This window comes from Canis lupus, chromosome 1, assembly GCF_003254725.2.
Source record: "Canis lupus dingo isolate Sandy chromosome 1, ASM325472v2, whole genome shotgun sequence".
Lineage (NCBI taxonomy): Eukaryota > Metazoa > Chordata > Mammalia > Carnivora > Canidae > Canis > Canis lupus.
In genome coordinates, this window is record NC_064243.1 from 70,277,093 (window position 1) to 70,301,934 (window position 24,842).

General features: G+C 41.6%; 1 protein-coding gene and 2 long non-coding RNA genes across 19 annotated transcripts in view; 2 read left to right on the forward strand and 1 right to left on the reverse strand.

Moving 5' to 3' along the window:
* Positions 1 to 342: 342 nt before the first annotated feature.
* Positions 343 to 14,991, reverse strand: LOC118352625 (uncharacterized). Its single transcript, XR_007413683.1, has 4 exons — positions 14,574 to 14,991; positions 14,054 to 14,087; positions 7,916 to 8,029; positions 343 to 839 (listed from the first exon to the last, which is right to left on the reverse strand). It is a non-coding gene; the product is annotated as an uncharacterized LOC118352625 (long non-coding RNA).
* On the forward strand, positions 13,254 to 14,346 carry LOC125755988 (uncharacterized). Its single transcript, XR_007413690.1, has 2 exons — positions 13,254 to 13,775; positions 14,067 to 14,346. It is a non-coding gene; the product is annotated as an uncharacterized LOC125755988 (long non-coding RNA).
* A 329-nt stretch (positions 14,992 to 15,320) lies between the features above and the next one.
* The window catches only part of CDC14B (cell division cycle 14B), a 102,814-nt gene continuing 93,292 nt past the window's right edge, over positions 15,321 to 24,842 (forward strand). For 10 of the 17 annotated variants that reach the window (XM_025423067.3, XM_025423070.3, XM_025423084.2 and 7 more), the window contains exons 1-2: positions 15,339 to 15,513; positions 23,144 to 23,170. In XM_025423067.3, the coding sequence (XP_025278852.1) occupies positions 15,354 to 15,513; positions 23,144 to 23,170 (187 nt within the window). In that variant the 5' untranslated portion in view covers positions 15,339 to 15,353. Of the gene's footprint in view, positions 15,514 to 16,248; positions 16,478 to 23,143; positions 23,171 to 24,842 lie in introns of those variants that run through there. The other 7 variants (XM_025423068.2, XM_025423081.3, XM_025423076.1 and 4 more) reach the window with 4 other exon arrangements.

The following is a 24,842-nucleotide window of genomic DNA, read 5'->3' on the forward strand; positions in this document are numbered from 1 at the left end:
CATTATCAATTAATCAGTAAGTGAGATTGCTTTCTGCACTCAGCACTATGCTGGGTGTTTGGAAGATACAGTATATAATATAAAAATGGTTCCTGTCTTTCAGGAGCTTATAGTCTATCTAGTTGGGGAAAGCCAAAGTAACTGCAGGGAATCCAGAAGAGATTATGATGGTGTCGGGCAGCCCCGGTGGCTCAGCGGTTTAGCTCCACCTTCCGCCTGGGGCGCGATCCTGGAGACCAAGGATTGAGTCCCACGTCGGGCTCCCTGCATGGAGCCTGCTTCTCCCTCCGCCTGTGTCTCTGCCTCTCTCTCTCTCTCTCTCTCTCTCTCTGTCTCTCATGAATAAATAAATAAAATATTAAAAAAAAAAAAAGATTATGATGGTGTCTTGCTGTGCAGGCCAGGTATCTTTCAGGGGAGTCAGGAGACTCCCCTGAGGGAGAAGCACCCTCTGAATGTGAGGCTGTGGCTGGCGGATGAAGACTGAGTGGAGAGGCAGAAAGGAATGATAGGCCTTGCACACCCCACAGAAGTCTGGATGTGATGTGATGGTCAGAAGGAAATCAGTGGCCTTTCAGAATGGAATGACGCAGGACCTCGCGGGTGTGCGAGCTGTGGGGCTGGATGGCGCGGGCCTGAACCAGGAGGCAGCTGTCTGCAGGGGGCAGCAGTGAGGAGACAAGGGACTGTTCAGCGGGACCTTAGAGGTGGCTGGATTTGGAGAATGACTGTAAATCCATTTGGGAAATATTCTGAGACATCTTGGGGGTTCCATGTTGTCTTCCTCAAGCAGGTAAGGTCACTCCTCTCAGGCTTCCCGCTTCTGGGCCAGGAAGGGTCTGAAATGGTTCACAGAAAAAATTCTAAAATGGCATGATAGCCCGTGAAATGATAGCCCTATCATTCTGTTCACTGTGCATCTCTGGATTGCCTTAGTTTTGCCCTTTGGGTAAGATCCTGGTTTCCAATACTCATTCATTGGTAAACTGCAAATACTACCTCCATTTTCCTTTCCTTCCCCACCTTTACTAAGTAGTTACCCATATTAAACAAAATGCTCACTGTATATCAGTGTATTTTGCCAATTAAAAAAAAAAAAACCTTAAAAAATAATCAGAATTATTTTCACACCGTTTTCACTCTCAGATATTCTGCTTAGACCATAAATTATATTTATTATATATAAATAATATATAAATTATATTGATCATCTTCATTGATGGATACAGCAAAGAAATAGTAATTAAGAATAAAGAAGAGTTGAACTGGGCAGCCCAGGTGGCTCAGCAGGTTTAGCACTGCCTTCAGCATGGGGCATGATCCTGGAGACCTGGGATAGTCCCAAGTCGGGCTCTCTGCATGGAGCCTGCTTCTCCCTCTGCCTGTGTCTCTACCTCTCTCTCTCTCTCTGTCTCTCATGAATAAATAAATAAAATCTTAAAAAAAAAAAAAAGGAGTTGAACAGTGCAAATAATAAATCTGATTTAATGAACAAATGTAAAATATAAGTTAAAAAACCTATCCTTTCTCAACAATACATGAAACATTAATCATGTATTATCCTTGAAGTATAGCTCAATTTCAAAAACTCACGTTTATACAGACCATGTTTTGTATTCCAATGCAACAATAAGAAATCAATATCAAAACCAAAACCTCTGTAGACATTTTTAATTAAAAAAAAAAAAAAAAAAGCACTAAAAATTCATGGGATGGTGCTCCTGGGTGGTTCAGTGGTTGAGTGTCCGCCTTCCACTCAGGGTGTGATCCCAGAATCTCAGGATCAAGTCCCACATCAGGCTCTCTGCAATGGGCCTGTTTCTCCCTCTGCTGTATCTCCGCCTCTCTCTCTGTGTCTCTCATGAATAAATAAAATCTTTAAAAAAAAAATTCATGGGACAAAGAAAATGCCAGGGATGTAAAGAACTAGAACTGAATAATGACAATAATTTGTGGAATTCTTCAAGAATGGTATTTTAATGTAAATTCATACCTTAAATTCTCATATTAGAGAAGAAAATAGCCCTGGAAATTAATGGACTGAATGTTCAACATTAAGAACCAGCCAACGAAACCTATATGAAAAAATGAAAGGAGCTAGGAAAAGAGGTCAATTGATAAAACAGAAGACAGAAATAATAGGGTGATTCCACAGGGTAAATTTGGCAATTAAGTAGACAAACCTGTTGCAAAACTGATGGAAGGAAAAATCAGGCACAAATATTAGAAACAAAAAAGGGACAGAACCATACGCATAGCAAAGACTAAAATGTAAGAACATTCTATTTTGGGCAGTCTGGGTGGCTCAGCGGTTTAGCACAGCCTTCAGCCTGGGGCATGATCCTGGAGACCTGGGATCGAGTCCCATGTCGGGCTCCCTGCATGGAGCCTGCTTCTCTCTCTGCCTGTGTCTGTGCCTCTGTCTCTCATGAATAAATAAATAAAATCATTTTTTAAAATTTTTATTTATTTATGATAGAGAGAGAGAGAGAGAGAGGCAGAGATACAGGCAGAGGGAGAAGCAGGCTCCATGCACCGGGAGCCTGACGTGGGATTCGATCCCGGGTCTCCAGTATCGCACCCTGGGCCAAAGGCAGGTGCTAAACCGCTGCGCCACCCAGGGATCCCATAAATAAAATCTTAAAAAAAAAAAAAATTCTATTTTATGCTGATAAATTTTAAATTTAGACAAAATGTTTTATTTAAATAACTTTTCAATAGTCTTAAGAAATACAATACCTATACACCTTATAACCTTTTAAAAATCAATTCAGCAGTTGAAAATCATTAGTTCCAGGGGTGCCTGGCTGGCTCAGACAGTAGAACATGCGACCCTTGATCTGGGGGTTGTCAGTTTGAGCACCATGTTGGGTATAGAGATTACCTTAAAATCATTATGGAAAGAAAAAAAAAAAAGAAAATCAGTAGTTCCATCTCACAAAGAAAACACAAGATCAAAGAGCTTTTACAAGAATTTGAATTCTACCAATTTTTTTAACCAAATTTTTAAGGAAGTAAAGATATTTCTAATCTTATCCAAACTTTCTGAGAAGAGAAAATGAGGCTAATTTTACCTTTTTTTTATTTCAATCAGAGTAGACTAATAAAAGAATGGAAAATTATAGGTTGAACTCTCACATAAATAAATGAGAAATTCCTAAAGTGTATATTGGCAAACAGAATCTAACAATATATAAAATATTTAATTTACCACAATAAGTAGGGTTTATCCCAGAAATGCAAATTTGGTTTTACAATAAATTAAAATAATTCACATTAACACATTTAAGGAAGAAAAAATATGTCTATAGTTACTTCAAAGAAGCAGAAAAAAACCATAAAATTTAGCATCTGTTTATACTTTAAAAAAAAAAAAACACCTTGTGGGGCAGCCCCGGTGGCCCATTGGTTTAGTGCCGCCTTCGGCCCAGAGTGTGATCCTGGAGACCCACGATCGAGTCCCATGTCGAGCTCCCTGCATGGGGCCTGCTTCTCCCTCTGCCTGTGTCTCTGCCTCTCTCTCTCTCTGTGTCTGTCATGAATAAATAAATAAAATCTTAAAAAAAAAAAAAACCACCTTAGGCAATCTAGAAACTAAAGGAAATTATTTCCTTTATCTGATAAAACCTGTCTGCCAAAAACCTTCAACATTTATCATATTTAATCGAAAAATGTTACATTTATTTCTTTGAAAAAAGGAAAATGATAAGTGCCCATTAATAGTGCTAGTTTTTGACATTAGGAGTCCTAGCCAGCACAAAACCACAACAAAACAAATAAAAGGTATAAGATTTAGAAGGAAGAAGAACTAAAACCCTCATTGATAAATGATATATAATATATGCCATGGGGGGAATCCCTGGGTGGCTCAGTAGTTTAATGCCCGCCTTTGGCTCAGGGAGTAATCCTGGAGACCCAGAATCGAGTCCCATGTCAGGCTCCTTGCATGGAGCCTGCTTCTGCCTCTGCCTGTGTCTCTACCTCTCTCTCTCTCTCTCTCTCTCTGTGTCTCTTATGAATAAATAAACAAATCTTTAAAAAATAATAATATATGCCATGACTGTCTACATAGAAAACCAAAAAGAATCTAAAGACAAATTCTTAGAATTAATAAAATAAGTAGCTGGATATATCAATATTCAAAATTAGTTTGCATTGCCACAAACCCTTGGTAAACAGGAAATTTGATCTTAAAATCATTTATAAGAGCAATAAAGCTGATAAGGGACCCACAAATAAATCCAACATATTAAGCCTTTATAAGAAAATTACATATCTTTATTAAAGAAATGTTTAAAAGATTTGATAAACGCAGAGATAACATATTTATGGAGAAGATTACTCATTATCCTAAAAATGTTAGCTGTTCCCAAATTGGTCTACAGATTCCTAATAATCCTTACCGAGTTTTTCATGGAACTTGTACTTCTTTCTAAAATTTATGTAGAAGAGCAAAAACTAAGACATTCCTGAAGAGGCAAGAGGTAGATGGTTCTGTGAGAAATCAAAATGCAGAATAGGGGCACCTGGGTGGCTCAGTCAGCTAAGCATATGCCTTCAGCTCGGGTCATGATCCCAGGATCCTGGGATGGGGCCCCACATCAGGCTCCTGGCTCAGCAGGGAGACTGCTTCTCTATCTCCCTCTCAAATAAATAAATAAAAAGAAATCTTTAAAAAATTGCAGAATAAAGTCATAGCAATTAAGATGGTGTGAAACTGTCAGGACATATGTATAGAGAGGGAGACAAATGGAATAGAATACAAAGCTCAGAAACAGACAAACACATCTATAGACACTTGACATGCTGCAGATAACTGGAGAAAGGATAGAGTATTAATAAGTGGTGCTGGGATATTATCTACAGGAAAAGATAAATACATCAGTGCAATATTTGTAAACCACTATTTTTCAAATCACAGTATCATCTGGCATGACCTCAGGCAAAGCCACTCTTATTGGGAAAGACATTCCAAGGGTTTAGAGATTATCTCTAAGCAGCTAAGGGCAAAGGCCAAACAGACCTCTTTTGAGGGTACACCACATTTGTTAGTACACAACTACAAATTCATCGGGAAAAATCTCATAAATGGCTAATAAACATGAAAAAAATATCCAACTTCAGGGCAGCCCGGGTGGCTCAGCGGTTTAGTGCCGCCTTCGGCCCAGGGTGTGGTCCTGGATGCCAGGGATGGAGTCCCACATCAGGCTCCCTGCATGGAGCCTGCGTCTCCCTCTGCCTGTGTCTCTGCCTCTAGCTCTCTCCTCTCAGTGTTTCTCATGAATAAGTAAATAAAATCTTAAAAAAAAGAAAAAAGAAAAGAAAAAATATCCTACTTCAGTAGTAATTTAAGGACTTGCAAATTAAGTCCACAATGATATACTATTTTATATTCAGGAATTTAGCAAGAAATATAAAGTATGATAAGTGTTGAGGATTGAGCCATGGGTATTCTCACACAATGTAAACTGGAAAATAATTTGCAGAGCAATTTAGTAATACTCAGTAAAACGGAAAATGTGTCTATTACACCAATCTTCTTACATGCCATTTTAAAAAATAGGTAAGCACTCAAAGTATTTTTAAGGTTTCTTTAAAAATCATTTCAGCTCTGTTATTTTAACTTTACTCTGACAGCAGCCTGTAATCACTAACATTTCCAGACTTCCACTCCTAAGGATTTAAAATACCATACGTGAATGTATTTACTAACTTGGTGTAAATAAAGAATAGCTTCATAATTCTAAGAACATGCATACATCTTTCATAAACACAACATTCATCATTCTTTCTTCTTAAACCAGTACACTTCCTGTTTTTCTAGACTGAAAGCTCACATTTTGGTATTTTGTTGCTCATGTCCGTTTTGGCAAGTATTAGGGCCTCCTGTGAATTAATGCTTTAAAAAATGTTTTGGGAGGATTAACAATTCAGGAAACAATAGATGTTGGCAAGGATGCAGAGAAAGGGGAGCCCTCTCACACTGTTGGGAATGCAAACTGATGCAGCCACTCTTGAAAACAGTGTAGAGTTACTCAAAACATTAAAAATAGAACTACCCTACAACGAGCAATTGCACTAATTTATCTAAAGGATACAAAAATGGTGATTTGAAGGGGCACCTACAATTCTATGTTTATAGCAGCATTGTCCACAATAGCCAAACTGGAAAGAGCCCAGATGTCCATTGATTGATGAATGAATAAAGAGGTATGTGTGTGTGTCTGTATATATATATAATGTTATGTCAATTATAACTCAATAAAAAAACCATACTGGAACAATGATCCATGTTTAGTTACAGAAGACTCAACTAAAAATGCAGTACAACACGGAATTTCCTTAGCCTCATTGCTTCATAATGCCAGTTCTTGTGTTCTCTTGAACAGTATTATTTTCTATTTCCCACACAGAAAGCAATATGCTTACCTTGGTAACCGGCCAAATGTAAATTAAAACAATGAGATGGGTGGAGTGTGTGACTCTTGATCTCAGGGTTGTGAGTTTGAACTCTCACATTGGGTGTAGAGATTACTTAAAAAAAAAAAAAAAAAGCTATTTAAAAACAAAACAGGGATGCCTGGGTGGCTCAGGGTCCAGCGTCTGCCTTCAGCTCAGGGCGTGATCCCAGCATCACTGGATCAAGTCCCACATCGGGCTCCACACAGGGAGCCTGCTTCTTCCTCTGCCTCTGCCTCTGCCTCTCTCTCTGTGTCTCTCATGAATAAATAAATAAAATCTTTAAAAATAAATAAATAAATAAATAATAACAACAAAACAGAAAACAACAATGAGATGCTATTTTCCTATGGAGAGAGGATTACAGAGTTAGTGCTGCCAGGAGCACAGGTCACAGGTGGGATTCTAAGGTGGTCAGAGAAAACTAGGCATCAGTTAATACCTGAATGTGGTGACAAAGAGTAAGAATTAGCCACACAAAGAGTGCCCGGGTGGCTCAGTCGGTTAAACGTCTGCCTTGGGCTCAGGTCATGATCCCAGGGTCCTGGGATCAAGGCTCGAATCTGGCTCTGTGCCCCGTGGGGAGCCTGCTTCTCCCTCCCCCTCTGTCTGCACTCCCCTGCGTGCTCTTTCTCTCTCTGTCAAATAAATAAATAAAATATTAAAAAAAAAAAAAAGAATTGGCCACACAGAAAAGTGGCGGTAAGAGCCTCTAGAAAGAGGCCCCAGCATGGACAAGTGCAGGAGTCTAGAGGAGCATGGCACTTGGGGGACATGAGAGGATATGTGAGTGAGCACAGGAGGCAGCAAAGGAATCACATCAGGAGAAGTAGATGAGGCCAGGGTCAGGTCTCAAGAGCCTTGAATACTTTTTAAACACCATGACCTAGTGAAGAGAAGTGGACCTTCCTGAAGGAATAACTGGTTCCCGGGCAGGGGCAGGGAGAGCACAAGGTAAACATGGAACATCTTTTGCCAGAAAGTAAGAAAGCACTAAAACATTGATGGGGACACATCGAAAGGACATGGAAGCTAATATGAAGTGACACCCACTAATCAGATCTGGGACACTTTGAGCATCAAAATATATAGTGACACTCTGGGATTATAACCCAATATACAAAACAAGAAATGAATAATCCATAATCCACCATCCATCCATCCATCCATCCATCCATTTGCATACATAGATACAAAGAAGAGAAAAGAAAGCCCCTCTTTCTAAAGAATGCCAATTAATAAATGTAGAACATAATTTGAAAATCACCAGTCTATACCATTATAGTAACACCTGATTCAGAATCACCAATGTGTACTAAGTCACTGGGTAGAAGTTCGTGATCTTAAAGTATCTCCCCACAAATTATTAACTATAAAGGGAAAAGTTAGACCTTCATAGTGGAAAAAACTGGCAGGTAGCACCTTAATGAAGCCAGTGATCAAAGTTCATATTTACCCAGAATACGGCAAACTGTCATCCTGGACCTCCTAACCTGATACATCGAGAATGCACCATCAGGGCAGAGAACTCCTCAAAAATGTTCATCCTCAGGCTGTTAAGGACTGCTTCCTGGGTCAGGGGAAAAAAAAGTCTATAAAGAATATTGTTAGGACAATTGGCGAATTGTGAAGATGGACTAAATATTTTATAAATGTAGGAATGTTAAGCTTCCTGAATTTGACAATGACATTATGGTTATGTAGGAAAACATCACTGCCCTGAGGAGATAGAGGTCATGATGTCTGTAACATTCTCTCAAATGGTTCAAATATTAAACTTTTCCCCCCTAAATTAGCATAGGTTTGAAATTTTTTAACTAAACTAATAATAAACATGACTCTCAGAAATATGTAGGATAGTCCAGGGGCGCCTGGGTGGCTCAGTGGGTTAGTGTCTGCCTTCAGCTTGGGTCGTTATTGGGGTCCTAGGATCCAGCCCTGTGTCAGGCTTCCTGCTTAGTGGGGAGTCTGCTTGTCCCCCTGCCCCTCCCCCTGCTGGTGCACACTGTCTCTCTCTCACACATGAATAAATAAAATCTTTGGAGAAAATAAATAAATAACATGTTTCTGACTTAAATCTAGCTCCCAAAATAATGTTACAACGTATTTAGAAGTGAAGAATTTGTGATCAAACTTGTCCTTTGGGCAGCATGTCCATTTCCTGGACCATGTCCCACCCACTCCATAGTAAACTTTCAAAATAGCAAATCTAATCATATACTTTTATCAACTAAAATGTGCTAACAGCACCCTGCCCCATCTAAAGAGTCTTAAATTTATCTTCCAGACCATCCTACATATCTAATTTTTTAAAGATTTTATTTATATATTCATGAGAGACACATAGAGAGAGGGAGAGACACAGGCAGAGGGAGAAGCAGGCTCCCTGCAGGGAGCCCTATGTGGGATTCGATCCCAGGACCCCGGGATCACACCCTCAGCCAAAGGCAGACGCCCAACTGCTGAGCCAAAGGCAGACGCCCAACTGCTGAGCCACCCAGGTGCCCCCATATTCTTTTTTATACAATGTTTAGTAGTGCATAAACTAAAAGAATTAAGTTAATATATTAAATGTGGAAACAGAATTGCTTTTCTTTCCACAAGTGTTATTAAATGATAATTCACTATTATGGACAATATCTAGAAGCTGACTGCCTATATTATGGGTCTTTTTAGTTTTCTGTTTTTGTCTTTTGCACAGCCCCTAACTTTGGATAAAACAATTCTCTGCTCACTCGAATCTGCAATTAAAAATGAAATTAGGGCATCTAGGTGGTAGACTCCTTGTTTCAGCTCAGGTCTGATCTCAGGGTCCTGATCTCAGGGTTGTGTTGCTCAGAGTTGGCTTGAGGCTCTCTCTTCCTCTCCCAATGCCCCTCTCCCCTCCACTCTCTCTCAAATAAATAAATAGATCTGAAAAAAGTGAAATAGAGAACCCAACTTAATCTGTCCATTTGTGCTCTGGTATCATTGAAGAGGGAAAAAAAAGGTAGTGGAACCCCCCCACCAAGTAAGAATGTGTATTTTACTTTTTCCTGTCCTCCCCATTCCTATGGAGAACAGCAGGTGAGAGGGAGAACCAACACTGGGCTAGGATCTCCTCATAGACAAGAAAATTTGTAACAAAAAGACAGAAAAATCATTCAATATATTGGAATCGGTGGCTAGTTCTCTTCCAAAGTCTTTGCAGGGAATAGTCTCCCAGCCACAACAGGAGATAAAGAATAAATTGCTTTTACACTTCTATAGCTACAGAAGTGACTTGAAATTGATGCCTTTAGTTTACTTCGGTGTGGATAAGGGCAGAGTCAGACAAGGGATGTCTTTCTTGTCCTGCAACAATTGGAAAGACAAATGTGTATAGTGAAGGTGAAGGAGGCTATTAGCTACATCACATTACCTGATTATCTCTGCTGATTACCACTTGTAGCATGCTCAGTTCTACTACTACCTAGCACTGATGGGGGAGGTCTGGTGGCAGGTAGGGCCAAATGCAGGAACTTGGGTCTGCAGCAATTTTGTAGCTCAGTGCTATCTGAGGAAGAGGACCAAGATCCCAGCCAGGAGAGCCTGGCCTATTCAGTCAAGGGTGAGTGGGAGGGAAGGTTTAGAAGCTGAGGTGCAGTGCCAAAGGGGTGTCAGAAGTGAGAAGGAGATGGGATACCTGGGTGGCTCAGCGGTTGAGTGTCTGCCTTTAGCCCAGGGCATGATCCTTAAGACCAGGGATTGAGTCCCACATCGGGCTCCCTGTATGGAGCCTGCCTATCTCTCTCTGTGTCTCTCATGAATAAATAAATACAATCTTTTTTTTTTTTTTTTTTTAAAGTGAGATGGAGAGCAGCAAGCAGGGACAATGTAAGGGTGTCAGATAGACTGGAATAGCAAGGAGGAAGGTCTGGACATAGGCTTGGCACAGGGAATCATGCTCATGTCTACATGGATGGTATTTCTGTAAGGACCACTGATTCTGTATTTTTTATTTTTGGGTGGTGGTTACACAGGTGTATATAACTTTACAAGTCACTGAATTAACATCCAGATCTTTGCTTTTATTGCATGTTAAGTATATCTCAACTTTTAAAAAGTTCATTGAAAGTAAAAACAGCAGGAAATTACTGTAGCTGAAATCACACTCTTATGGTGCCCCCAGATCTTACTGTGAATATGAGGTTAACAAATCCTCGCAAAAGCCTCCTTGTTACTTACAAAAAATGAGGTGATAAGAGACCGTGCTGCCCAAAACTCCATAATAAAATAAAGAAAAGAATTTAAGTTCAAAGTTCTGTTGGGCCTTGGTGTAAATTTAAGTGTCCCAGATGTAGTGGATTCTGCTTTGGTTATATAGTAATAGGTGTAATTTCTTTTGCCCCAGTAGGCCTCTGGGCCTTGTAGGAAGCCAGGAGGAGGAACTGAAATTAATCTGGACAGTAAAATACTATCTCCCTTGTGAACAAAAAAAGCTGAGAAGCCTATGTTTAATGAAAAATGTTTCTAAGAAGGCTGTACCTTCTATTAACAGTGGTAGGATCGAAGAACAATACACAAAATCATGCTTATAATAAACCTATGGTAGTTTACTTACTGAAGTCAGAAAGGACTGAAATTTAAAGGTGAACCTTTTCAGTTAATTAAAGAAAATCAATATTTTAAGAAATTCCTATGAAAGAAATTCAATATTGTAAATATGTCAATTTTCTTCAAGTTAATCTAGAAATTGAATACTACCCTAGGCAAAATCAAGGAAAGAATTTATTTATTTATTTATTTATTTATTTATTTATTTATTTATTTATTTATTTATTTTTAAAAGATTTTATTTATCTATTCATGAGAGACACAGAGAGAGAGAGGCAGAGACAGAGGGAGAAGCAGGCTCCATGCAGGGAGCCTGACGTGGGACTCGATCCCGGGTCTCCAGGATCATGCCCTAGGCTGAAGGTGGCACTAAACTGCTGAGCCACCTGGGCTGCCCAAGAATTTAAAAATATGTAAGAATATAGAGGCACCTGCCTGGCTCAGTCAGTGGAGCATGTGACTCTTGATCTTAGAGTTGTAGGTTTGATCATGGGGTTCAAACCTACATGTGCAGAGATTACTTAAAAATAAAGTCTTTAGGGATCCCTGGGTGGCGCAGCGGTTTAGCGCCTGCCTTTGGCCCAGGGCGCGATCCTGGAGACCCGGGATCGAATCCCACATCGGGCTCCCAGTGCATGGAGCCTGTTTCTCCCTCTGCCTGTGTCTCTGCCTCTCTCTCTGTGACTATCATAAATAAATAAATAAAAATTAAAAAAAAAAAAAAAGAAAAAAATAAAGTCTTTAAAATATGTAAGAATATAGAGAAAAATTGACTTTATGAAAATTTTCAAACATAAAAAAGTAGGAAGAATGGAAAAATAATAACCATTAGCTGTATTCAACAATTTTTTTCCCTGAATTCAACAATTCTTAATACTCTGCTATCGTTGTTTCATAGGTAGATAGATAGGTAAATAGGTAGATAGAACGAGATAGAGAATATGTTTATTGAGCCATTTTAAAGTGTTATACTCTAATACTTTATCCATAAATTCTTTAGTATGAATTTTTATAGATATTATCACTTGTCTTGGGCTGCTATAACAAAGTATCATAGACTGCATAGTTTTGTTTTGTTTTTAAGATATTTATTTATTTATTTTAGATTTTATTTATTTATTTATGAAACACACACACACACACACAGAGGCAGAGACACAGGCAGAGGGAGAAGCAGGCTCCCTGCAAGGAGCCCAACGCGGGATACAATCCCGTGTCTCCAGAATCCACCCTGGGCTGAAGGCAGCGCTAAATCGCTGAGCCACCTAGGCTGCCCAAGATTTTAGTTTTAAGTAATCTCTACACCCAACATGGGGCTCAAACTTAAAACTGTGAGATCAAGAGTTGCATGCTCTACACACTGAGCTAGGCTAGTTCCCCAGCCTTTGAAATTTTAACAATGTATCTACGGATCAGTTTATACTAATTTTAGGGTAAGATTTCAAATTTTCAGAGTACAACTTGTCTGAAATACACATATCAGAAAATGTTCCCCCCCAAAATAAAAGTAAAGGTTGCATAATCATATTCTTTTCTGGGTGAATTTACCTAGGAGAGAGGAATATTTTAGAGAACTCCTTCCCTCCTTTCTTGCTTTTCACTGTGCTGCTCATAATATTGAGGATCACAACCAGGCGCATCTGTTCTCTAAGCTCAGACAGGCCAGGGAAAGCCAGAGTCCTGGAGTATTTAGGTTCTTACTCCAGCCCTGCGCCTGTCACTTCTGTGGATCCCCTTGTCCTCACTGTTTAAGGGCAGCCTTGGATTAAATATCGTGTAGTGTTTTCAAGCTCTAAAATTTTATGATCAATGGTCAAACAGTAGACAGGAAACTAACCAATCAACCAAGCAAACTAAACTACATTTCCTATGGCCAATTTCTCATAGCCTAGGGATCAGCTTACTGAACATCAGGAAAAGCCAAATTACTCAAGTGCAACACACAAAAAACAAATATCACTAAGAAATAGTACTTTCCTACCATTACCTAAATATGACCTAAAAACAAAATATAAATGGAGTTTCAAATTTCGATATGTGTACTTAGCATATGGACTTCCTACTCTCAAGAATGTGAGACATTTCTGCAAAATTACAAGTATAATTATGTATTTTCTCTCTTAATGACGTTATACTAACAAAACCTTAATTCTATGTTTTTAAAATGTGAAAATGCTCAAACAATATAATTATCTGTGCTTATTTTTATTACATTTTTTTTCTTTTATTGGAATCATAGGTGTTTTGTTAGAATTTCCAGCCTCAATAATAAGTTTGAAGGAGAAAATGTTAAGTATGTAAGTGCAATTTCTGGCACTTCAATCTTAGTTTGACACTTACATAAGGGATCCTTAAATAAACAGTATATTGGGGTATTTGAATTTCTTTCATTCTAGAGATCCAAGTCGACAATTCCTTGTAATACCTACTCAAAACAAGACCTACTTGGATGTTAACTAGACTGGCTGTGGTGATTATTTTGCAATATGTTGTACACCCGAACTTAATATAACGTTTCATGTCAATTATACCTCAATAAACAAAACAAAAGACTTGCTTTTGCAAAATCCCAGATAGTCTGGGCAAAGGTGGCCTTTCCCCTGCTGAGCCCCTAAGGCCAGCAAGGCCTCCTACTTCCGGTTAAAGCGGAGGACGTGGGAGGATAGGTTTCTGCAGAGTTTGCATAGCATTACTCAAGCTCCGAATTCTTTCCCTTCCTTGCTGCCCCTGCAGACAAACAGGTAAGGCCATTTTTATATTTAAGGCCTTCACTGATTTCCTTAGGGGAAAACGGGATGAAAGGACATGATTACTAAGCTTCTGGTCTAAGTGGCTGATCGTAGTTCCAGGCTGTTCAGCTGAGTCAGAATCTTCTTTCCCCAACCCCCTTTCCTTCCTTAATTAGCAGTGCTAATGGATAAAGGCCTTCAACAATATAAGTCAAATAGTCCCCCGCCCCAGGTACTCCATCAAAATTTGCATTTCTGAGACGCTTCTATGGGGACTGACTCGAATTTACCTTTCTCTTCTAGAGGCTGGCAGTCATTGCGGAACTGCAGGATAAGACGTTAAAATGCTGGTGAAAAATTAGGAATAGACTGCAAGATGTCAAATTCGGGGCTCTGAGGCCTAAAGATTACACTCCAATCTATTCACCTTCTTAGGTGCCACCATGAACATTTGTTTAAAGTGTCTCCAAAATGACGGTTTTGGGTATGTTCCACAGATACCCAGAAGAAATAAGATAGGAAGCCAGATTGCAAGACTAAAGTTCAAGGATTAAATTCGCTATTTGCTTCCATACCTAAATAATTGGATCTGTCGACACTTTTTTTTTTTTTTTTGGTCGATACTTTTAAGAAAAATTCGGCAACTGGTGTACACAATTACGGAGTGAAATGCGGGCCCTGGCTTCCAAGGGGAAGGACGGTGGCTCGTGTTTGCCCGGCGGGCTGACCGACCTCTTAGTCCCCGTTTGGTCCCCGTGAGTGCCGGGCACACCCAGGTCGGGAAGGCGTGGGGGTCAGTTGTGAAATCACCTTCACCTGAACTCTACGGAGCAGCTAACAGTTTAATCGGTCACTACTCTTTCCCAAGCCAGCAGCCGTGGCACGACCCCTTTCACTGGGCGCGATCACCAGGAAAGCCCAGAAATATCCTTACAAACGTACACGCCGAAGCCCTGGAGGTCAGTCCCAGGTGGGCTGGAGGGAGCTCCGCTGACGCCCCGAAGGCAGCGCGACCGGGGTCTGGGCGCTGCAGGAGCACCCGGCGGACAAAAGTTGGGGGCAGGCGGATGGGGGAGGGGGCCCGAGCACACGTTTATATCTGATTGGTGGAACCGCTCAGACTTTTCTTTATGGCGTCACCGGGCACCTGCCTGTAGAAAGGCCCCGTCGGCGTGGCGTCACGTCGCACCGGCCAATGAAAAGCCCAGGTCTGAGGGCCCCGAGGAGGGTTGTGGGCCCTTTTTTGTGAATGAAGCTGCACGGAGCAGCCCTCCTGGGGTCCCCGGGAGCCGCGGCCCGCTGTGCTGCGGCGCCTCGGCAGCAGCGTCCGCGGCCGCCGTGGGCGCGCGCGGTGACCCCGGGCAGCCCTCCCGCCGCAGGCAGCAGCGTCGCCTCGGCCGCGCCGGCGGGCTGCAGACACCTGGGGCCGGGCTGGGGGCGCTGGCGGCGGCGGGAGGGCGCGGGGCAGGCGCGCTGGGCCCGGCCCCTCCTCCGGCTGCACCGCCGCCCGCCGTCCCCGGGCACCCACCGGCGGGCGAGCGGGCGCGCTGGGCCATGGTCGTGGCCCCCTGAAGGGCCGCGGCCGCCTCCATGAAGCGGAAGAGCGAGCGGCGGCCGAACTGGGCCGCCGCGCCCCCCTGCTCGCGGCGCTGCTCGGCGTCCTCGCCCGGAGTGAAGAAGAGTCGCAGCTCCACGTCGCAGGAGCGGCATCGCCTGGACCTGCAGGATGACCTGTACCTGGACATCACCGGTGAGCCGGCGCGCGGGCGCGGGCCGGGGCGCCCAGACACGCGGCTCCCCGCGCGGGGCCCGAGCCCCCCCTCCGCAGGGCAGGCGCCCCTCGGGGCCGACCCGCACGCCTCACCCCCGCCCCCTCCGAGCCCCCCGCCACGCCCCTTCCGCGGCCGGGCTCCCCGGTGCCTCCCCCGACTCTCCCTCCGGGTGTGCCGCAAGCTGTAACTTTATCCGTTTTGCACGCTTCTACCCCAGCCAAAGAACCGAGGGTCACCTTTCCAAATTGCTGGCGTCAGCTCGGCGCCTCGGGCTCTTCCTAAGTCGGGGTGAATCGCGCCTCCGGGGCTGCAGGCTCAGTGGGCCCACGGAGGAGTCGGAAGCCCTGAATCACCCCAGAGGGTTCCCGAGCCCGCGGAATGCGCAGGCACCGGAGGGAGCAGCGGCCGGCTTCACCCGGCGTCCGCCCGCCCAGCCGCGGCCGCTCGGGAGGACTCGGAGTCCAGCCTCGGCGGCGTCCCCGCGTCCCCGCGTCCCCGCGTCCCCGCGTCCCCGCTCCGGGCCGCACCGCCCCCGGCCCGCCCCCCAGCGCGCGGCGCGTGCGGGCCCCCGGGCCACCTCCCCGCCCTCCCCGACCCGGGGCCAGCCCCTCCCCCTCCAGGCTCGCTGAGCTGCCCCCCGGGGCCTGCCCCCCCCCCGGGGCCGGATCGCGCCCCGACCGGGCCACTCCTCTCCTGGGGCCAGCGCCCCTCCCGGGCTTCCACCAGGCCCGTGTGACTGACGGCTCCTGAGCCGCGGTGCGCGCCCGGTGCCTGGAGTGGCCCCTTTGGAGGGCGACATCGCAGCCAGCCTGAGCTGCTGGAAGAGCGGCCCTTTGGTAGCTGTTGATTCTCACTCAGTGCCGCTTCTACAGTTCTTGAAGACCAGTAAATCCAGCGCGGCAGCCGTTGGGTTTGCCAGGATTGACACTAAAGTGTGTGAAGGTATTAAATGTCATGATGTACGTGGAAGCGCCTTGTGAACAGCAGAGCTGGCTACGATTTTGAGGGAATGTGCGGTGTTTTCTGTGGCGCGGAACGGCGTACGCTTTGGCGTGTGGGACTTTCGTAAAGTCTCCCACCCGTCGCCTGTGATGAGCCGGGTGAGCTGGAGTGGTCAGAATCTGAATTCAGAAAGTGTTCAGGCAAACGCACATCTAGTAGGGATTGTTTCCTAGGTTGACGGACAGTTGGAAAGTTAAGGTCGACTTTAACGAAGCTGCGAGTGGAGGGGAAGGTTTCTGGGCGCGGGGTGGAGGGCCCCTGGGAACCGTTCAGGGAGGGAGGGGGCACCTGAGGGGCGGGTCCCCGCTGGCACGTGCGCGGCCCCACCGCGGCGGGTGGCACTGGTGCCCGTGACCCGCTTGGCCGAAGCTGAGAGCGGGTCCCACCCGCCTGGCCCAGGGGACCGCCTGGCCGAGGAGGGCTCGGAGTGCGGGACGACCCCACACATTCCTTACGTCTTTGTTATTCATATCTCTTCAAAGGAACTTTGCTACATAGCATTTAATTTTTAGGGCAAGTAGGGCACTCTTCGTTCCGAAGGTCCACAGGAGTTTGTAGTGAAAAGTTGGTGGCACTACCGAGTGTCCTTCCCCAGAGGCAACTGAAGTTCCTAGTTTCCAGTGAACCCTTCCAGAAGGAGACTGTGTGTGCATACACCTACATATTATCTGTCTTACTCAAGCATGGTAGCATACATGGTGTTTTGTACATTGTTTTTTCTTCACAGTGTTCCCTCTTAGCAGAAGGATTAGTACATGTGAACCTGCTTTATTTGACTTTAATTACTGCATAGGCCAAAGTAGATATGGTTTTAGAAAATAAAACTATAAAGGACATGTGTATTTAAATATGTGTATTTTTTAAGATTTTATTTTTTTTTTTAAAGTAATCTCACATTCAATGTGGGGCTGGAATTCACACCCCCAAGATCAAGAGTCTGACGTACTCTCTGCTGAGCCAGCCAGGTGCCCCTAAATACATATATGTTTTATAATTTCTTTAGACAGCTTCCTATTGATGAACATTTAGATTGTCTCCATCAAAAAGAAAGTTTTTGACAGTAAAGTCATTGGGCGAGGTCTTCCTCCTTTATTGCTGGCCTTCCTGAACACAGTGATTTAACTTCAGAAAATATTGAGGAAAGAATTGGTGCATTATATAAAATCAGAATTCCAGGGGGAGGGGGGCGCCTGGGTGGCTCAGTGGTTGGGCATCTGCCTTTAGCTCAGGTTGTGATTCTGGGGTCCTGGGATTGAGTCCCCCATCTTCTTCTCCCTCTGCCTGTATCTCTGCCTCTCTCTGTGGTTCTCATGAATAAATAAAATCTTTAAATTAGTTAATTAATTAAAAATGAACTTAAAAATAAAATCAAAATTCTGTTATTTAGATTACAAACCCAGATTATGGAAAAAAAAAAAAAAAAACCAGATTATGGAAAGGTCCAGCCTCAGTGTGTGTGTGGGAAATCTAAGGGAGTCAACTTTGCTTGGAATTTGTCCAGGTATCTCTTAGTGACAGTCTTAGTTTCCTAGAAAAATGGTACTGAATTAGTCTGTTTTAGAGTGCAGATTACTTTTTATTGGGCTTGAATCTCAGCAAGTGACAGCCTGGTTTCATCCTCCCCAACTTGTTTTTTCCTCGGTTTGTTTCCTTAATGTTTTCTAAGTTGAGCATTACCAAAGGAGATATATAAATGTAGTTAATCTCCCCAGTAATATTTTCTTTCCTTTTTCTATGCATGTTTAAGTTTATACAGATTTTGCCATATCAGCAAGAAGAGTCCTTTAAAAAAAAAAAAAAGAATTTATTTATTCATGAGAGACACAGAGAGAGCCCAATTGGGGACTAGCTCCTAGGACCCCAGGATCACACCCTGAGCCAAAGGCAGATGCCCAACCACTGAGCTACCAGGTGCCCCACGAAGAGTCCTCTTTTGATGGCTGTACGGTATTGCATTATGTGGCTGAATTATGATTTATATAATGGTAATAAATAAATGGTTATGTGGGGGTTTTCAGTCCCTGCAGATGGCAGCTACCGCATCAGTATATCTACCTACATGTACGATTGTATCTGTAAAGTAGAAGTGAAGAGGCCTGGCCAAAATATATATAGGTTTATCCATTCATTGGTGGACTTTTTTGGCGATAATGAATAATGCTGCTATGAGCATTCATGTACAGGTTTTTGCGTGGAGATGTTTTCTGTTCTGCATATATGCACCTAGGAGGGGAATTGCAGAGTTGCATGGTAAGGCCATGTTTAACCTGCAGCCTTTTTTCCAAAGCTGCTGTACTACCAGCATTTCCCTCCAGCAATTCATTCCATTTCCTCACTTGCTAACAGGATTGCAGACTTACCAGTGGCGTTGGTTTGTAAAGATTAATGCACATTATCACTTCTGCCCACTCTGCCCTGAAATACACGGATTTTTTTAAAATTTTAGTCCCTTGTTATTTTTTATTTTTTATTTTTTATTTTTTTTTTAGTCCCTTGTTATTTTTATTGCAACCTATTTTAATCTGTTAAGTCAAATTCCATTCCCATAGATTGCAGGGTATTTCATGGTTCACATTTTAAAAAAAGATTTATTTATTTTAGAGAATAAGAGAGTGCTGGTACCTTCGAGGGGTGGGGAAGGACAGAGGGAGTGGGAGAGAGAATCTCAAGCTGACTCCCCACTGAGCAGGCAGCCCACTGGGGCTCCATCCCAGGGCCCCAAGATGTGACCTGAGCCACAATGGAGTCTAGCTCCTGACTCACAGAACCACTGGGGCGCCCCTGTGTATATATTTAATGTAAGATGCCGAATGCCTATTTTTGTTCCCTGTAGTCCTTTGTTATGTGGCCACTATTTTCTTAGTGTCTAGCCAGCCCCCTGGCTGCACTGGGCATTTACCAGGAGCTGACCCATGTCTTATTCCCACGTGGTCCCCATCCCCTCTCCTTGATTGTTCACTCAGTTCTTGCCATGTGCAATGATATGAATTTTTACCTAAGCTATATTCATCATGCAGTTCCAGTGCATCATGTTAAAAAAAGATAATGAAAACTATAAACTGTATACATTAATGTGAAAGAGATACTGAGTAAAGACATAATCAGAATGAGTTGTTATCAGTCAGAGAAGCTGGGGAAGAAAGGAAGAGAGGAGGGTTTTTGATTGGCTTTGGAATTAAGTATCATCATTTACAGATGGGAGAAATACCAAAGAAAAAATGTTGGACGCAGGTTTTTGATTTTCCTATGAACCTCCTTGCAGTCAGAAGTCTGACTCTTTTGATCTCTATATTCCTATCCCTTAAAGAGGGCCATAAATGATAGTGCACATTCTCCTTTCCTCTTTATTAATAAAGGAAAAAAAATTAAGGAATATGAAATTACTGTATTATCCCTATGCTTGATAATTTATAGGATTTAATAGCTGGTACAGAACTTCAATTTATTTTACTTTTTTATTTTTTAAACTTCTGACTAGTAAAAATAATTGGTAATTATTGGTTAAAAAAGATTCTTGGGGAAAAAAGATTCTTGGTGATTTGTCTTAAATTTTTTTTTTCAGTGTCTGCTATGATAGTTTAAGGCTGTCTATATTATAATGGTAAATAATCTTTTTGGAGAATCTCTAGTTGAGGTCAGGATTGTCATTTAAAAGCACCGATTAATGGTATATCAGATACTCATCAAATTAAACAGATATAGCACTGCCTCCAGCCTCCTTTACTTTTTAGGATTTAAAAAATTCACACTAGACATGGAAAATTTATTCATTAATTCAAAAAGTATTTATTGAATGCTTAGTATGTAAAATAGTCTTGCATATTCATTGTTTGCAGTGATAGAAGCATTTTTTTTTCTTTTTGATAAAAAAGGAATATGGTTACCTGGGCACTGATTCAGGGAGGAAATAAATTCATTTTTCTTCAAGACTTTCATGTAGCAGATTATTGAGTTTCAATAATTGAAGCTCAAAAAAAAAAATAATTGAAGCTCATCAAAGCATGTAGTGTTCGTTTCCCTTCTTGCTTATGACCTCTTTCTAATTTACTTTCTTGATTTATATGCTTAATTCTTCAACGTCTTTACTTACGATGGTGTCGTGTTATTTACCTGTTTTAGGTCTAATTCCTTAGGCACTGGGGCACCACATACAAAAAGTTAACATTGTTGGCGTTGTTACTGTTTCATTGGACAGAGTGGTTGGGCATGGAGATGAAGGGAAAGTGGAATAACTGGATGACAGAGATGGTACTAATGCTGGGAGTTACCAGTCAGTGCAAACTGTAATTTCTCTGTGCCTTGAATGGGAATGAATTGAACCACATTGTAGATTTTTAGAATGGAAGGATGGCATTGGATACATATCAATGACATCTCTTGGAAGTTTCTGCGATGGTCTCTGGGCACCTATGAATTGACAGGACAAGTGTGTCATTACTAAACAGAATTTCAGGAGATCATCTTGAAATACCACAACCATCCACTTTTCCCTCAGAAGCTAAGGCTAGAGAGAAGTAATTTTGGCCAAATTGATGCACTTTCTTTTTGGGAAAACCATATTACCTGGCTTTTATTTTTTTTCCAACAGATAAAGCTATTTTAGCAGAGTTATAGATACTATTTTAGCAGAGTTATAGATAAATGATTTGTTGGACGTGTACTATTTAGTCTTTTGCTTACATAGGCTTGTAGGTGATGTCCTACTAGATGCTCCATAAGTGGTATCTGCAAAGTTAAATTTAGATAATTACCTAGTGAATTTGGAAATATGAGCAAACTATATACACAATTCACGTCCTCCTGTGCTTATGCTGTTTTCCAAATTGGCTGTCATCACAGCCCAGGTTTTCTGGATATTTCATTCATTCAACCACATGTATAATGAATAACTACTCTGCCAGGTTTGTTTTGTTTTGTTTTTTCCTTCCTTAGGTGGTAAAAATAGGTCACTGCTGGTGATAATCCCTGGTCTCTTAGAGTTTGTCTTGTGTTGAGAAAATGAAACTTGGAGGGTCTGAGGAATAACTAGCATAGAGAGAAACTACATCATGGTTGAAATCTTTGGGGAAGAAAAACTTTGTTCAGAGGGTATTCAGAGAGTTAGTTCTAGTGGTTAGGTATGAGGACAGCAGAGACACAGCTAGTGTCTGCCCTTAAGCGGATTGAACACAGCTGGATTATTAATAACCTTTCGGAGCCTCTATTCTCTCCTCTGTTTGAAAGTAAAAAGTGCACAGTGTTGTTGGGAGGAAGAAGTGATGCAGATGCATGCGAAGTGCCTGGCTTGGTGCCTCCTTGACAGCCAGGGCTCCATAAACGGTTTCTAAGTATGAGAAGTATGCCAGGACTGGGCCTGGATTGCAAAGGCAGACTGAGACCGTCATCACGGTTGGAAAGACTTCAAGCTCAGAAGCAAACATTTCCCCCATACGTGTAAATACTCCAAAGGTCCAGTGAATCAGCACCGTGAAAATGCAGTGTGTTCCTTTCTCTGCTTCTAAGAGTGATCTTCAGGGCAGAAGAGCTCCAGATGAGGCTGGCTTGGTATTTGTCAGAGCAGTGGAAGAGATTTGGCACTGCCTTGACAATCTTTTCTGCCTTGGGAAAAATGTTACCATTTCTCTTTAGAGATTCCTTGTAAGAGGAAGAATAAAGCAAAGCTATTTCTTTTTGAGGCTGTTATGTATTTTTATTACACTGAAGAGATTGTATATTGCCTTATAAATTGCAGCGAACCTTTGGGGGGAGGGTCTTTGTAAAGATGAAGAGGCCTCATGGGAGAGCTTCAGGTAGAGAGTTATAGAAAATAAAACAAATACATTAAATTCTTTACTGAGAGAATATAAACTTTTCAGAATGGTTAATTTAAAGCATGACTGTGCCCTAGAACATCGTTTTAAAAGTATTTCACAGCGCGGTGTCTATATTATAGGCAGACAGGACATTTTTCTGTTGTTATTTTGAATAAAACAAAATTGCCCTTCAGTGGGCCTTTCAGGGGGCATGGAGACCCAATGTATTTGGCAAGGGTGGTAATTAGATTTGATAAGAAATTATATCTTTAAATCTTTTCCTGTAATTAAACTGAAAACAAAATTCTAGTAGCCAGTATTTTATTTTCCTTCCCATACTAGCCACAGAGTATTATTTTTAATCTTAGTAAATCCTTTAAGGTCCTTCACATTAGAGTTACTTTTACATAATTATCTGTAAGTTGGATGAAAAGCCTGGATAGACTGATTTCAAACACTTCAGAGCTGTCCCTCGCTTAGGACAGGCACCTTTCTGAGTGAGGTAAGTGGGTGCGGGGGTGCTGGGCAAAGTGCACAGATGGAGACAGAGATGCAGAGGCTGTGTGGGTAGGAGCCAACTGACCTTCAAGTATCATTTCTTTACGTTATTTGGGTTTTAGCTTCTGAGGTTAGTCCCTTTCTAGAAGAGCTGACCACTGTATTAGGGATTACTTTAGAAAACATTTTCTAAAATAAAATTAATTTTAATTTCCTAAATACAAGGGTATTTAACTGGAATGTGTGCGTCTCATCTGGATTCTCTAGTTTATATGAAAGTTTTACGCCCTTCTCTCTCTTTCTCTTTTTTCTATAGCTTTTCATGGATACTGCTCCAACAAAGGTATTCAGACCATTGACTCTACTTTGCAGTGCTTTCTGATGATTTTAAAACTGTAGATTTAATGTTAGTTGTCATTCTTGGTTCCGTCCCTTCCTGTTTGCTTGTCTTAAACTTAGTCTTGGGTAGCAGATTCAGTTTTCTATAACTGTAGAGTATCCTTTGTATGTTTATGACTTAAGTTGAAATTTGTCTTTATATGAACAGTTTTGTTGGTTTCTGTGTATAGATAATGCTGACAGTAGTTTCTGTGATACTTTATTGGTTAATTATTAATGTTATGTTTTCGATAGCAGATATTTTTGGTAATACGAAACTTTTTCTGTTATAATTGAATCTCACTTTTGTAGATTCTTGCTGAAAGGATGCTTAGAATGAGTTGTTATAACAAAACAACTATTCTTGACTTTTTAATTATCTTTTGTGAGGGCACTTAGTTCTTTCTAGGCATTTCTTTGCTTAATGGACAGACTTATATCTTATTTATTATTTTTGGCAAGAGGCAAATCTCATGAAATGCCAACTTAAACTTTGGGAATGGGGAAGCTCTCTCATATTCTATTAAAAATTAAAAGTATTCTGATTCCATTTCATTTTCAAGTACCTCAAATAAGGCCAGTTATGAAAAGAACAAATCCAAATGGCTCCATATGTATAATATTTCTAATTTAAAAAATTTCTGCCTTTATCCTCTTGGTCTTTTATTCAGCTCCTTTAATTCCTAGTATCATTTACATTCTAGAGGAGCAGTTCTCTTAGAATTCACCAGTCAGTTCAAAGATTTGGTCCCATTGTCTTTGAGTCTGAAAAGCTACGGAAGCTAGGCTGGGTAAATTCATTCTAATTGTGTAATATCATACATTACTTCATTTCTCAGGTAGTTCACTTTTATACTATTAAAATTTGGGCAGCAGTGTACTTTTCACAAAAGAAAAACATCTTGTTCCCAATGTGGATGGTATTTGTTGTTCCTTCAAGTTCTAATTTGAAAGTAAAATTACTTTCTTGGCACTGCAGTTTATGACATTGATCTTTTTATACCCAATCCATAATGCTATAATATCATTACAGATTCTGAATTCTGCAAAGCCCTTAATTTTAGGACCATCTCAGCTGAGTCATTCTCTGCATTTTGCTCATTTATGCTCATTTGTAGTTGTATGAATTGTGTTATGGAATTAATTAGTGTATCCATGTAACAAATATTTATTGAGCAACTATGTTGAACAAGGGATTGAGCCAGGTATTATTGAGGAAGGGAGGAGGAGATGTGAAGATTTATAGCAATATCCCTGAAAGAATGAGACTATTAAATCATCATCTCAGTGAAGACAGGTAATGAAGGAATCAGTCATTATGTAGTTTTGCTCTCTTCATTTACACAATGTCAGTTTGAGAGAATTCTTTGATGGAAATGTCACTCCATAATTCCTACACAAAGTGAATTATTTTTTCCAGTGTGTGATGAAAACGATCTGTCTTAAGGTGTCTTTCTCATGGGACTGGGGGGTGTGGGTGTAGGTTTGTGTTTTAAGCCTTAAAAGAGAAGAGGGGAAAAAGCTTAATTGTGATATATAATGAATCATATCTATATATGAATGTACTATATATATGAATACTGTATATATACTATATATAAATGCCTATGGTTAATAATATACCTATTTCTATTAAA